This window comes from Notolabrus celidotus, chromosome 1 (genome assembly GCF_009762535.1).
Source record: "Notolabrus celidotus isolate fNotCel1 chromosome 1, fNotCel1.pri, whole genome shotgun sequence".
Taxonomy (NCBI): domain Eukaryota; kingdom Metazoa; phylum Chordata; class Actinopteri; order Labriformes; family Labridae; genus Notolabrus; species Notolabrus celidotus.
Window position 1 is genome coordinate 8,304,992 of NC_048272.1, and position 15,536 is coordinate 8,320,527.

Genomic DNA, 15,536 nt, shown 5'->3' on the forward strand with positions numbered 1-15,536 from the left:
AGGCTCTTATTTACTTTATATATATTTTTTGCAATGTCTACTTGCTACTTTGACACTTGAATTTCCCCGTTGTGGGATTAGTAAAGGACTTTCTTATTCTTAAATAATTAACATCCTTTGGTTAGTACCGATATTTTATTAGAGTAATCGATACTCAAACCAGTAGTGTGTGAGAATCGATATATTGATAGGTATTTGTATTCTTCTCTGCAACTTTATTTTGCCATAACTTCAACAGGCTGAACATAATAACTGACATAATGATTATTTCAGCCTGTTTCAACAAAATGTTCAGTTTTATTCTGTTATGGAATGCATTTAAATGCTTTGTGGACATTTACTTTGTATTGTGTGTGGCAATGGGATACATAATGCATGCAGAATGTAAAACATCAATGTGGGTCATTTGGGTATCAAACTAAGATGACCTTTCCAACGACGAGCACCTCTGGAGCCCTGACTCTCTTTTTATTTGTTAATGACAGTTGGTTGCAATGAGAAACTTTGTAGTGAAAACGGCTGTAATTACTAAATTGAAATAAATGCCATAGCCTACATCAATTTTAACCTTTGTCTGTCAGAAACCCTCTTGTCACTTTAACCTCAACTTTGAACCCAGGGGTTTGACTGTAGAAAATCTGTAACCTCGGTGCTATCTACTGCAGGATTGATTTTAAGATTATTTTACTGACTTTTAAAGCGCGACATGGACTTGCCCCTCTATATATATCTGAGCTTTTGTCCCCCTACAATCCTGGTCGCAGTCTGAGATCCTCTGGCAGTGCTCTGTTAGCTGTTCCAAGTACCCGACTGAAACCCAAAGGGGACAGGGCATTTTCAGTCAGGGCTCCCACACTCTGGAGCAGCCTGTCAGAGGAGATCAGACTTGCAGAATCAGTTCTGATCCCTTGTTTTGTGTCATTACTCAAGACACATTTTTACAGGAAAGTTTTTATTGTTTGATTTTATCTATTTTAACTGTTTTTAAGGGTCTGTTTTATAAGCTTGCATGCTTTTTAGTTTTAATTTAATTTAAATTTTTTTATCGCATTTCATCTTGGTTTTATTGCCCACTGTGAAACACTTTGTTACCTGTATTGAAAAGTGCTTTATTAATAAAGTATTATTATTATTATTATTATTATTATTATTATTATTATTATTATTATTACTGCCTTGATTGCCCACCCAAAAAAATGTACCAGCCCTTATACTTTTTTAAAGCCACAACCGGGCCTGTTGTTCAGTACACATTTTATTTTTTCATCCTGCCCCTCAAATAACCAGAGAAACCTATTGATAAAAAGTCTTCGTTTTACTAAAAAAATAGCGTGACAAATATGGTTTATTAGTACCGTAATTCATGAGAAGGGAAATATAAATAATGAGCCATTTTCTGCCCATACAGGACGGTTCCAAACAGTTGTTAGATGAAAAAAAAGCGTATTTGCCCCAACGTTACAGACAGAACTAATAACAGATTAAAACAGTTTATTGTGTCTTTCTGTCTTTCTTAAATTGCACTGAATTTTCCAAGTTTGAAAGAAAAAAAGCTACATTTACGTGAGCTACTACTAAACATTGTATTGTAAAATCATACACTCGCTGTGTTGCCGTTCTAAGCCAGGAACGCACCAAGGGTCTTGTTGGTGTAACATTTGTTCGTTATGTCAATCTTGGACAACCCATGAGGGCGGGGTCTTACACGTTCTCAAGACAGTACCCACAGACGGCTACGAAGGAAACAAAATCAGGCAAACCCCAGGACAATGAGTAGCTGTCCAAAACGTGCCTGTTGAGTGTTCTAAATCAAATGTAAGTTTCTCACTTAAAAAGTAAACTAGAACATTTTGAAGTTTTTTTAAAAGTTTTATATCACAGCCATACTTAAGAATTTTCATAAAACAATTGGACCACACCGACGCGCATGAGACTATCTGAAATTCTACAAAGGCGCCATGGGCACAATGTAATCTTTCCTAGGACCTTCTTAAAGCGGTGATCAGAGCAAAATTGTGCTACGACTTAGAAAACAGAGAAGGAGCAGACTATTATTGAAGATTACACAGTCTCCGTGTGGATTAATTTGATAGTTCGATCTGTGTTATTGTATTTAGTTACCCCAGTTCTGTGTATATTTCCTATAATTACTGCAACTACTCAACCGGCTTAAGATTTACTCGCTGGGTGGGCATTATCCCCATTCCCCAGCTAGTTAGCTAGCTAGCTAATAGTGCTAGGTTTGCTAGCTAGCTAACTAACAAACGTGAACGGCCGCTGCTTTGCCGATAGCAACGAGTATTCCACGCATCATTCATAGTGAGTAAGTTCATATTTTGTGTTTTAATAAGGTAAGGGTCGATACTAAAGTAATTATTCTAATGATGAGTACAGTTCCCTGTGTGGCGCTAGCACGTTAACTGTCTATTAGTGCCTACGCTAACCGGTGAATTTTCTTCACACTGGGTATTCACATGAATCACTTATGGATACATTCGTTAAGTGGCGTTAAAGGTCTGCAGTGATTTGAGCTTTTGATTCAAAAAGCTCCTTCAGACGCACAGGGTACTTTGTTAATTAACACCACCGCTGGCTTAATTATTGTGCTTGACATGTCTCATGTGTGGCTGTTGTCAATTAACTCGCTAATTAGTGAGTAGCATTGTTTGAAACTCTCTATACAAGTTAGCACGACGCTAGATGACGGAGTTTTGTTTATTTTCGAAAATATTATGATTTAACCTTTTGTTGTTCAACGTAACAAGTTAACACATCAATTGTTTCTACCTTCCACACAGCACTAGAATGACGCCATATTGCCGCAACTTTAAAAAAAAAAAGCTAACATCGACTGGCACCAATTATTCTTTATTCATAATCAATTGAAGCAGTCAGTAAACCTGCCTACTTGATCCAGGAAGATCAAAATGAGGCAATGGGTCAGCCTCTGTCATACTTGAATACTCTAAGTGTTAATTTAATCAACTTTGTATCTAGCATTCCAGAATGAGAATGGATGAGTTCTTTCTGGATGAGTCTACTCTATCTACGCAGCACCAGAAAGCTTCCTTGGAGAGTGAAATAGGAGTAGAAATAACAGAGGATGGATCTCTCAAAAGATGAATGAATCTGCTCGATTAACTCTAGACATCAGCTAATTCAGTATAAAGTCATACATAGACTTAATTTCTTACAAACAAAGCTATATTCATTTTACCCATCTTCATCACCTCTCTGCATTAAATGTAAACACGCTGATAGTACCTTACCTGCAAACCCAGAAACAGCCATTCTCGGCTGCTCGCAACAGCTAGAAGCTGTAAGCCATTGGAAATCCTCCTAAATTCAGTATGGCATGGTAATGGCAAAAAAATGATTCTGAAAGTTTGGAACAAGGAGGGACCGTCCTGCTTTGAGGCCTGGCTTACAGAATTCTCCAGTACCTGATATATGGAGAGGATCAAATATGAGTTGTTGGGCAAAACAACCAGATTGGAACAGATATGGCAGCCCTTCCTTGACTACATCACGGCTGTTAGAGGACCCGCATAACACCTCTATGCCTTTTGCCTTTTAATCACACAATATAATTGCACAAAAGGATGACCATAGCAATATGTAATTTAGAGTGCTACACAGATGATGTGTTTTTTGTTTTTGTTTGTTTGTTTTTCTGTTTGTTTCATCTTGTTTTATTGTTTGTAGAATGAGATAGAGGGGAGTATTGTTCTTCTTTGTTAACCTTCTGAATGTTCTATGTCTTCTGAAAAAGCTATAAATAAAGTATTTTTGAAAATATAAACTTTGTGTCTAGCAGGAGTAGTCACCGTTGAGCTGAGAGCTGTTTGAGTCATGGAGACCGATACTTGTGTTGAGGAGAAGAATGGCGATGCTGTTGTAAACCAAGACAAACAGCCAGCAGCCACAACGCCTTACAGATACTCCAAGGTAATGAAAATTACAAAAATGTTTAAGCTAGAGTCACTCATAGCCATATTCAAAACAAATTAAGCATCATTACTTCTTCCACAGGAGGAACTTCTGGAAATAAAAGAACTGCCAGTCTCCAATGAAAGGCCTGAGTGTCTCTCTGAGAAATATGACAGGTAAGAATTGTTATTTTTTGCTCAGGATACATAATCCACAATATTATCTCTTTTTATCAAAATAATAATGTTCCATGTTGATGGGAGCAAGACTTGACTTGAAACTGATTTATTGGATACAATGCTTTAAGTTTGATCCTCCTAGAGAGAGATGCATTTTGGTATCAGTCTGATATTTATTGGATAAAGTTAAAAAAAATCTGGGCTAACACTTAAAGAACTTGGATTTATTTGAAAGCCCAAAGAGCTCAAGTTTACAGAACAAAGCACCGTGTCTACACATGCCTCTAAAGTTCAGACCACATGCTAGTGCAGAGATCAAAGTGTGCAATGAGGAAGGCTTTGTCTAATTGAAGCAAGACTTTTTTTTTTCTGACACGTGTATCCAATCATTGATTTCAGTGTATGTTACTTGAAATAAATCAGATCATGAAACAGACGATGTGCTTAAAAATTGTGTCCAAAAGTACAATTTACTGGCTAAGATGACATTTGATGAAGGGATTTGTTATCTGGGGCTCTTGATAATCCTTTTCAGACCTGAATCTTCATGAAACCCATCTTGATTGTTTGATGGACCACAAACTATGGACAAAACTCTTAAGTTGCATCAGGTGTGAGATACCTAAGGGAGAATAGATTGTGAAACAAACATGATCTGCAGGTGTTCGATTTTTGTGTTTTACTGTTTATTGTTTGGGGATGATTTTGATTTTCCTAAATTTCCCAGAAATCTGCTAAGTCATATTGAAGTTTGTGTCAAACTGTGTATTACTTGGTTTTTGCTTCTTGCACCCTTTTCCATTTAGAGTCTTGTATATGACAAAATCTAAAGGGATTGTCACTTTTTTCCCAGTCCAGATAATAATGGGATTTTTCACCCTTATTTGTATTGGATGGAAGTAATATGATAAATTGGTATTTGTATGTTTTTTTTTTAATTGTAAAATTTGTGTTTGGATGCAGTGAGGGTGTCTGGGATCCCGAGAAGTGGCATGCCTCATTGTATCCCACTTCAGAGCGCAGCTCCCCAGTGGAAGGTTTTAAGAAGGACTATGTTGATGATAGAATTCATTTGAAACGAAGAATCCCAGGTAAATGACTCCAAGGCCCAGCAGAAATCTTTTAAATAAGTATTAAATGAAAACATGAATCATAAAATTTGACTTGCTGTCTATAGAAGGATATTTGTTTTAGAGCATTTAGCAGCTCTTGCTTATGCTTTAAGAAATACTTGGATAAAAAGTTTGCACTAAAGGAGATGGCAAATTTTTTTAATTTAAAAAAAAAAAAATATTTTAGAAAAGGCAGCAATGAAATTGCTTCATGTAGGGATACAAAGCAGTCTTATTAATTACGCCTTACATTGGATTGATTATCAACACTGTTCTGTCTGCCTGTCTCAAATATTGAAAACTGGACCTGTTTCCTGTGTATTCAGATCCTCGTGAGCGGTTAAAGGAAGATGATCTGGATGTCGTACTGAGCCCACAGCGACGCAGCTTTGGAGGTGGATGTCAAGGCAATGCGGCTCTTGCACCCCATATCCGTCGCCCAATCAGCCCCCTGGAAAACAAGGAGAATGAGAGTCTCCGTCTGGGAGGGGCACGCAGAATCGGCAGTGGTCGCATAATTGCTGCCCGAGCATTTGAGAGAGAAGCACGTGCAGAGAAAGAGAGAGAGCGAGAGAGGGACTTCAAAGATAAAAGATTCAGGGTTGGTTTTTATTGTTTTTTGGTCCCTCTATTATATCCTATAGTTATTCAGGTTGTGTGTGATGCTGTGCATGGATGTAAAGTAGGATTTCATAGGTGCATCTGCCTTTCATTTTGTTTTATAAAACCACGGAGGACAGAGTTCAACGTGTTAGAACTAAGAAAGAAAAGTGTGCAGGAAAAAAGATGTTGTTTTTGGCCCTTCAGCATAGTTTTTCTGATTTCATATAAAAATAAAAATGTTTACTTACCATGTTTCTGAAGAAAGTGAGGAAGGTACTGTTTGGAGTGAGAAGTACTTACCTGTTGGAAAGCAGCTAATTTCCTAGTTGTATAAGTTACAACTGACCAAGTTTAAAGGTTGAGAGAATATATGAAACACAGGTAAACACAGGCTAACAGTCTGTGTAAATAATGTCAAACTGGTTTACCAAGTGTAGCTAATGTTAGCAGTGCTAGCACCACTACCCTTCTGTCCTTGCTGATTAACATCCCCATGCCTGTACCAGTTACACATTGCTCCAGTCAAGTGGTTATATGTTGTTTAATCAGACGAAGCTTACATTCAACTTAATCTCCATTCTCTACATTGAAATACTGCCAAACCACGCTGTGCTATGAGATGTTAATCTGCCATCTGTGCTGGTTTACATCCGGGTAGTAGCGCATGATCGCATCAGGCACTTTCATCAGTCATCCTGTAAACAAGACGGGCTTGCATCACTTTTAAATTTAAGTTCTGCAATATTACTTTTTACATTATATTACCTTGAGTAGACAAACTATTCTGACTTTATGCTTGCTCCTTCCTGGGTGTAAGAGTTTCACCCAGGTGTAACACATACAGAGCTTAAGTCTAACTGGTGCACTTGACTTTAGGTTGGTCGTAACTTCCATTAGGTCACACCCAGTGCACTCTGCCCCTGTCTACTGGCATTTCTGGCCTAAATAATAATTTGTTTAACCAAGTGGTAATTCTGGTGCTGACTAAGGGGGGTGATAACATGTAGTAGTTTAGTTGTTGGTTAGTTATTTCACTGTATAGTCAACATGATGCATATTTTAGCAGTATGTGAAGCCCAAGCAGTGATTGTTATATTTGCTTTGTATTTTCATTAGCAGAGAGATTTTGGTGACAAACGTGTGTTCAGTGAGAGGAGAAGGAATGACTCGTATGCTGAGGAGGAGCCTGAGTGGTTCTCCGCAGGTCCCACCAGCCAATCTGAGACCATCGAGCTCATTGGGTTTGATGACAAAATCCTGGAAGATGACAAGCGCAGGTCCAAGCGATCAAGGAAGCGAGCAGAGTCCCTAAAAGAAGGCATGTCGACGCCTTGTTCTTAAGAATTACCCCACGGTTATGTGGTCAACCCATTTTTTTTCCCCCTGTTAATGTTGTTTAATCAGCTGCATCATTCTTGTAACCTTCTCAATACCACCATCTAAATGAAGGGATACTTAAGATTGCCATTTTCTGTTGTCGCACATTTTTGCAGTAGCGGAATGTAATGGCGGACAGGCCGAAGAGCGGAGTGGGGTTTCACAGTCCACTGCTGATCAGGAGGTTCCTCATCCTGATGTCTTACCTGAGCAGACAACGGGTGACTTTGACTTTAATGAGTTCTTCAATCTGGAAAAGACCATGCCAGGACTGGCTTCAGTAAGTGTTGGGGTGCACTGTGTGGGTATGTTGGTGTTTTTAAAGGCGTAAATTTCCACGCTTGTGTTGGCATTTAAAGCTCAGTTTGCCTGTTTGAATTGTTTATGGATTCTAATCAGTACAAGCCTAACATCAGAGTTTTAAGTGGTCATTTCCACTAAAATTAGACAGCAGGTTGCCTTTTTATTTAAGAGGCTACATGATAGCTGTGGCTCAGTTAATGTATTTCATGTTGTATTATAATTAAAAATGACCTCTGCTGCTCTGGCTTGATCTCACTGAAATCTGGTGGGGGTGGGGGTCACTGTCACTGAATGGTGTATTTTCTCAGTATTTTTCAGTGGGCTTCTGCATGGGGTTACAAGGAGGGTAAAAAACAATCCAAATTTATGCCCATCATTATACCTAAATTAGAATGGCTACTATTTGAAAAACTAAGCCGCCATTGTGCAATCTAAATGTAAAGTTGTGGACTGATTGGTTTGAGGCGTTAGATAAACTCAAAGCCAAACAGCAGTGGGTTCAATGACCCTACCCATCATCTCCTAACACATTTGTGCTGAATCAATGGAAAACACCTGAAACGTAAGTGCAGTCTTTGTTCTTTGAACCCTTTGGTCTGATGAATTTTCTGTTTTCCTCCACCGTCTCCCATGCACCTGTTTATGTCTTGCAGATGATAGAGGACGTCCTGGGGGAGGGCCCTGTTTCGGCCAGTCGCTTCAGTCAGTGGTTTTCCAGTAACCTGAGCCCTTCAGGCAGCCAGTCCAGCAGTCTGAGGTCCACTCCCCACGAGGAGCTGGAAAAACTTGCAGGTAAATGATTTCATTTCCCCGACAGAGTGTGTGTAAATTTGTACACATACCCCTCTTGGAAAGTTATCCTGAAGATACTTCCACTAAAATTGGCTTAAACAAAACTCCACGTTGCAGTTGTCTAGACGTATTTGAATAGCATTAAAATCTGTCGACTGCAAACTGCTGCTTAACTAAATCCCCCTCCATAAGCAGCAAGCCATTCAAAGTACATTCTTTCTTTGTAATTTGCATCCCTCCAAATTTCTCCATGTTCTAAATCTCAGACTACTTTTCTCTTCTGAAGGGCTTGAGCCCCGATGTACTTCCCCTAGCCATGGTCCTGCCTCATACTTTACACCTATCCAATCATCAGAATGCAAGGAGAACGTAGACATACTGGAGCTGCTCCACAAGGCCAAAATAGACCTGAAGCCTCTTCTTTCCACACTATCTGTCAACAAGGCAAGACTACGAGAAAGCAGTAAGTGTATGTTCTTTTTAACAGATTACATTGTCATACGTCATATTATGTGTAACATTATGCTGAAAGATACTGTGTAGTAGATAATTTGTTCTCACATATTGAAGCGGTTGAATATTTGGGTGCATCCTTGTTTATGTTTTTTGGATGATTGCATATCACTGTGAATGATGTCTGTGTTTACTGAGTGATAGAGGAAAGATTTATTGTCCCAGTAATGAGATTGCAGTTTGTTAAATTCCACCGGGTGCCTTTCTCTATCACTGTGCATGCAGCCAGGAGTTGGTGATAAAGCAGTTAGCTAAGACTTGCTTTTCCATGCATTGAAGTTCCTTTTAATCGGACTAGTAAATTGGGAGGCGAGACACGTAACTTACAGATTCTGCATGTATATGCAAAATGGTTGACATTGACATTGGTCATTTATTAGTAAACAGTCAAACTTAATCTCTCATGTACCTATTTACTTGGGCTGCAACGACTGTTTTGAAAAGTCAGCTAGTCATCAATTATTGAAACGATTAATCAACTTGAATTACTGAATGGTTCGTATTTAGCTATCAGCGTACAGATTTTACATACATTTTTTTTTAAAACTCAAAATAAGCTTCATAGTTTTATGTAGCCTGGTTGCAGGGTCAGAGTCTGCCCCAGTGTTTATTGGTGTGAGAGGAGGAAAAAAGAGAGATGAGAGAGAAAATGATGAAGTGTTACATGGTAACGGTTTTAAGATGAGGGACTGAAAATGTAAAACAGCCACACTGAGTTTTCAAACACTTGTGCATTGCCGAAGTTTTCCCATGACAAGCTTGTTCAGGTTTACAGATCTAGCAGGCAGCTCATTTCTTTCTTTCCAGCGTTGAGGGTTTGCATTCAATCAATTAAGTTTGATGATGCGAAGGTGATGCAATGGCTGCTTGATCTTTCTGTTTTATCTGTCACTTCTCAGGCTGTTTTCGAAATGGCCTACTACATACTACCTACTAATGTAGTATTCAGTAGGTACTGCCTACTACATACTGCGTTTGAATTTAGTATGTAGTATGACTCTTCTGTTCGATCTGTGTTGCAGTACACTGAGCCAGACTTCACTGAATTTCTGGTTTGGGAATTTGGAAGTAAACAACGGCCAAGCTGATAGAAAAAAATGCTTCTTTAGCATCCACTTATGATTTAAAAAGTTAGGAAGTGATTTATATGGAATTTAATCATTTTCACAAAAGAAAAAGCGGAACGAGCGCTGTGCATTGTGGTAAACAGTACGCGAGGCAGACTGGTCCGAGGCATACTACAGATTTTGCTCTTGTTCACATACTACTTTCTACATACTGAATTTTGGCCAAATCAGTACGTACTGCTAGTATAGTAGGCGGTTTCGAAAACAGCCACAGTCTGTTTTGTATGCTCCACTCTCAGCAAAGATAGCAAGGATGAAAGATGTCTCACTCTTTCATCTTCCATCACTTGATGTCAATGACCAATTGTCAGCTGTTGAATTCCTCTGCAACTAATGTTGTTATTGATTTTTGTCGAATAAGTCAGCAGATCATTGCACTCCTTCTATTTGCATGTTTATTCCTTTGTTTGTTCTGTCATTTGCTGAATCTACTTGGAAGTCTCTGCAGAGAAAGGCTCTGTCTTTGATTCAAACAACACTTCATTAAGTTAAATTCAATCTTTCCGTCTACAGCTAGCTGTGGTGCAGTGCTTTCCCTGGAGGAAGTGGAGGGAGGGATGAAGGGGATGAAGCTGGCCTCAGAACCTCAGGTGCGAAAGATGCCACCTCCACAGAGAGGAAACGGCACGCCTTTTATGGCTCAACATTTAGAGGAGGCTTTAACTGGTGGCCCCAGTGTCCGTCCACACGGCCGCGACTCAGACATGTCGGCCTTTAATAAACTGGTCAGCAGTATGAAGGCAAGTGGAACTCTGCCAACTCACCCTAAAACCAACTCAAGCAATGTAAGTATGCGCATGAATTTCTATATTAATTTAAGATTTATATTGATCCAGGCTGAAATGGATTAGTTACATTTCCATCGTATCTTGTATTTCTATGTATCCCATTGCATTGGAATGGGATACATAGAAATTTGTCCGTAAGCGATGCTGCATGCATGCTTTTTACATTTAGATACACCACTTTTTGAAAACTTTGAAATAACCAGTAAGTGATGGGCATAAATTTATCAAAGTTATTCTTTTGTTTGTTTGTGATGTATAAAAGGTGTGAGTGTTCTCTATGCAAGTCAGATTCTTAACTGCTGTTTTTTGTGCTCAGAAAAACCTAAACTTGATAATTGAATAAACATTCAGCAATAAAAATATCAATGCATTTATCCAAAGGCGTCTTCGACTTGCACAGGGGACACTGATTTGAAACTTGCATGAAAAAATTCATCCGAGTGTAATAGCTGGCCTCTTTTTTTTTTTTTTCCACTTGGATGGGTTTTTACTTCGAAGTAGGCGTTTATATTTGCATTGCACCATCTCAAAACTGTCTCCATCTGCAGCAAACTTCAGACCAAGCTGTGGTGACTGTGTCTGATGTGCCTCCACAGCAGAAAAACATATTTCAGGTTTGTATGTTGGCTATCTCTTGGGCTGAATTTGAAAATGAGTATATTTGGGAACTTGATGGGACCAGTAAAGCACTTTAACCTACGCTAACCAACTAAACATCGGTGAAAATAATGCTTTCAAATCTAAACTGCAAGCGCCAGAACATCTTGTGATTTAAAATATATACTGTATGTGTATGAATCATAGGAGCTCTTGGGAGGTCCGGCTCGTAGTGCCTCGCCTACGTTACTTGGCAATCTATTGGGCAGCTCTGAGGGCCCGACCACCTCTGCTCCTCTTCACGGCTTACTGCAAAAGGGCCCCTCGCCACCTCTCTTCCCACAGAGGGCACCCTCACCTGACTACTTCAGCAGTCGATTGCAACCTTCAGGTAAGCTCTCGTGTGCTTTTTTTTTTTCTTTTTGTGCCAATGTCAACAATGTATTAATAGACGTCCACCAAAGAACGGTAAGCAAATGTCTATGCACACTGAATACAAAGGGAAGTGTGATTGGGCCTAAAATATTACATTGTTGCCTCCATAGACGGCACAAATGCCATCAATGGCATGAAAATAACCCAAATGTAAGATTTGAAACAAGGTGCTTTTTAAAATGTCTGTTTGTACTGTTAATGAGAAAAGTTGTAATATAAAGTTGTTTTTCTCCCCTCTTGTAATTAAAGGTTTTCCTGTTGGTCCTCCTCCCATGCTGCCAGAACAGTTTGCTGATGTTCACAGGCCTTTAAGTCCACGGTCTGCTGCGCAGCAACAGGTATCTTAAAACTTGTACTTGTTGCTTTAGATGCAAACAGAATTTTAATGGCATAATGTTCTTCTCTAAATTGTCCCATGTTAAGGCAGAACAAAAAGGAGTTGGTAGTTGTGGTTTGTGAAGATGACAAAATTTGCCTCTGAATATTGTCTTGCATACTGTTCAAAATTTTTTGCAAGTATTTAAAGAAAATACTATTTACTCTTTCCTTGATATGTTGGTAATCTCTTGAATTGTATGTATATTGTTTTTCCAGATGAGGGCGCTCTCTATGCCAGTTAATCAGGCTGACTTGGAAGCTTTAGCATTCCAACAAGATCTTGCTCTACATGCCCACCCTGCTTTCCAGTCTGCCTACAAGCAACAACAGGACAAATCATATCGAACCAGGTGAGATTTTTTTTTTTAAACCTGTCTAAATAATCTACCATCAATGTTAAATTAAGCAATGACCGTTGTACTGAATATGGTAAATGAATCCGTAGCTAAAATTTTACTTATATGAAAACCTTTGAAATGTGTTGCACATCTGTTACCTTTTGCTAGTTTAGTACAGCTGACATGCTTGTGCTCCACAGATTGCAGCGCATGAATCGCTCCCCTGTTCCTGGCCCTCAGCCTGCTGGAAGAAATTCTCCAGGCAACGCTGTCACTAGCATGGTAAACATAAAAGTTTTTCTCCCAGCTTTCATTGTGTTCTTTTAAAGTTAAAGTTTTTAACTTCTACACCCCTTCATTTTATTGAGATTAATTGTGATATATTTGTGCTACAGTTGTCGCCATCATTTACACCCACATCTGTGATTCGCAAAATGTATGCCACGAAAGAGAAAAGCAGAGATGAACCTTCAGGTCGCTCAGATATTAAGGAGGAGGCATCAGTGCACTCTCAAGATGGTACGGTGTATTAAATAACTCAACTTCCTGATGTTGGCTTTAGTTGAAGTGCTAAAACACTGTAACTTTGTGATTTTCGTTTGTTGAATGTTACAGACGCCAGCTCCGCAAATGTGTACCTGGAGGCAATAGAAGGGAATGCTGCTCAGTCTGGGGGACTGAAGGCCAGCTCCCAGAACATGCCAAACAAGGACCAGGAGCGGCTCAGGCCCAACTCAGCTGGGCACCATACACCCACCATGGTACCTCCAGGACCCTCATCCTTTCCTCGTCCCATCTATCCAGTACCGCTGCTATCTCATGTATCTATGATGAGGCCTCCTCCCCAACTGCACCCTAATGTGGTTCAACGAATGCTGGCCCAGGGTATCCAGCCCCAGCAACTTGGACCTGCTCTTGCTGGTTGGTGTTTGCCTTTTATTCCCCCAAATTCTGATCAGTTGTTGAAGTTCCCTTTTTCCTCTGTGATCTCTGACATAATTTTAAATTCTTCACACCAGGTATATTTCCACAACATGTTGACCTTGCACAGCTTCAGGGTTTGCCTCCTGCTTTGCTTGGACAACAGCTGTACCCTCTTAGTGCAACAGGGCATCCACTTCTACCTCCTAGAGCCAACACTCAAATGCAGTTAGCAGTAATGCAGCAGCAACTTCAGCAACAGAGACCAAGTGAGTGCATGTATTGTCACTTAAGTAAAGTTTACATTTACGATTTGAACAAGAATTCTCATCTAACATACTGTCCATATATGTAGGACATTCTGTATATAAAACTATTTGGGAAGGTTAATTAAGATAAGAGCTTTACTTTTTAGTTTGTTGCCTTAGCGTTTGGTTTAAGCTGTGTTTTTGTCATCTCTTGCAGTGCATCCAGGTGTCCCAGGCCCTCAGTCACAGAGCCAAGGTCCTCATCGGACAAACGGACCCCATCAACACGGGGGGCCCCCGCCTCTAGGCCTAGCCAAGTGGTTTGGATCAGATGTGCTAGAGCAGCCACTCCCCTCCATGCCGGCCAAGGTCATAAGTGTAGATGAGTTGGAGTTGCGGCCATAAGAAGAAGGAAAAAAAGGGGCAGGATTTTTTTTTTTCCTTTTTTTGCCCATCTCCACCTCTTTACCATAATAATGTGAACTTTACTTTGAAAGATGGTGCACAGACCTGGACAGTGAAACCATGCCATAATTTGTCTTCAACCATAAGTCAGTGCTTTTGGAGAGGCTTATCAGCAGAAATGGGAAGACGAGTTATGGCAACTTGTTTTGCCGGCTGAATGTTTTTTTTTTCTTTGTTTCTATTAGGATGTGCTCAGTAAATAATGTATAGGCCCAATTGTACAGACCATGGGAAAGAATCGTATTCTCCCTGTATATAGCTTTTTTTTTTGGTATGGGAATTTCAACTGAAAGTCAACGAAAGCTGATGGCATTCCTTTGTCACGTCCCAACTTTATTTTCCCCCCTTGAAGTGCACTGAGGAAGGGCTACTGTTGGCTGAAAATGTAGGATTGATGAGTAACTAAAGTGTGTACTCTCCCCCTCTTGTGTGGCCCTTTTCTGTAAACGTGACAGGCGGGAGCATGTCATGACAACTCCAAGGGATACAGCGAGTGCTGGTTGTGCCTTTTTCTTTGTGTTTTTTTCCCTCTTCCTTTAAAAACTGTATCCTCTCCCATCCAACCTGTCACTGGGGAGGGAGGGGGGAGGGGGGCACTGCTCACATTGTCAGTTTTCAAGGGTGGTTGGGATTCAGTTTGTTTATGTGCTATTAAGTTATAAAAAGCACAAATAGAATTAATAAATAAAATCTTCAGTAAAACAGTTTTGTTAATTGTTTTAAATGGTTTCATATCTCCTAATTATTGTCTCTTGTTTATACTACGGTATGTAGTGCTGACTTTTAACACTTCTCAGGATGATTACAGAGTTTCTACTTTGTTGTGGCATTGCACTGGACAGATAGTGACACTTGTTGCTTTGTTTGAATATCATGCAACTTTCTTCAGCAAAAATCTGGTACAGCACCATAAGCTCCATCCTCAATATCAAGAAGTTGTGTTCACCAAATTGGGATTAGATTTCACAGTACATGTATATCCTTTGGAAAAATCTGAATCTGTACCGACACTGGAAGAGTGAGTGTGGTCTACCTTTTACGCAATGTTGGCCAACCTAGCAGGGGGAAACTCTGGAACTTGTCTTGTATGTTCTATCTCATCCCTTCAAAAATATTTTGGTAAAAGGGGCCAATTGCATATATTAAAAAGTACATGAGCCATTTATACAGGAGTCTGCAGTGCATTGTAGAGTTTAAGATATCTGCTGGTACTTGTTGCAGACAGAGTTGACAAGTACACAATCCAGTTTTTGCAAAGGGATTGAAATCTGAATTTAACAATTATTCATATAAATAAAATAAGTATGTAAATTGTGGGAAATGCCCTTCAAAGTTTCCAAGAGTCCACTGTTTAGATATACAATTTACTTAATTTTTCATTCCTCTAAGACAATATCTATCAAAGTGACAAACATTTATATTGCTGTTGA

At 39.5% G+C, this 15,536-nt stretch overlaps 1 protein-coding gene across 10 annotated transcripts; it reads left to right on the forward strand.

The window, feature by feature from the left end:
- The first annotated feature begins 1,729 nt into the window (after positions 1–1,729).
- eif4enif1 (eukaryotic translation initiation factor 4E nuclear import factor 1) lies at positions 1,730–15,271 on the forward strand. 10 transcript variants are annotated; one of them, XM_034685678.1, is made up of 19 exons: positions 1,730–1,815; positions 3,818–3,948; positions 4,033–4,106; positions 5,073–5,200; positions 5,548–5,822; positions 6,941–7,142; positions 7,318–7,481; positions 8,158–8,296; positions 8,583–8,765; positions 10,450–10,721; positions 11,273–11,338; positions 11,529–11,712; positions 12,006–12,094; positions 12,351–12,484; positions 12,673–12,754; positions 12,868–12,991; positions 13,088–13,393; positions 13,492–13,662; positions 13,859–15,271. In XM_034685678.1, the coding sequence occupies exons 2-19, from the start codon at positions 3,853–3,855 to the stop codon at positions 14,044–14,046; spliced, it is 2,877 nt and encodes a 958-aa protein (XP_034541569.1). In that variant the 5' UTR covers positions 1,730–1,815; positions 3,818–3,852; the 3' UTR covers positions 14,047–15,271. The 10 variants fall into 10 exon arrangements, with proteins under 10 accessions (XP_034541569.1, XP_034541560.1, XP_034541545.1 ...); XM_034685669.1 differs by having other exon boundaries at positions 1,731–1,815; positions 3,815–3,948; XM_034685654.1 differs by lacking the exon at positions 1,730–1,815 and adding an exon at positions 1,972–2,323 and having other exon boundaries at positions 3,815–3,948.
- The last annotated feature ends 265 nt before the right edge of the window (positions 15,272–15,536 follow it).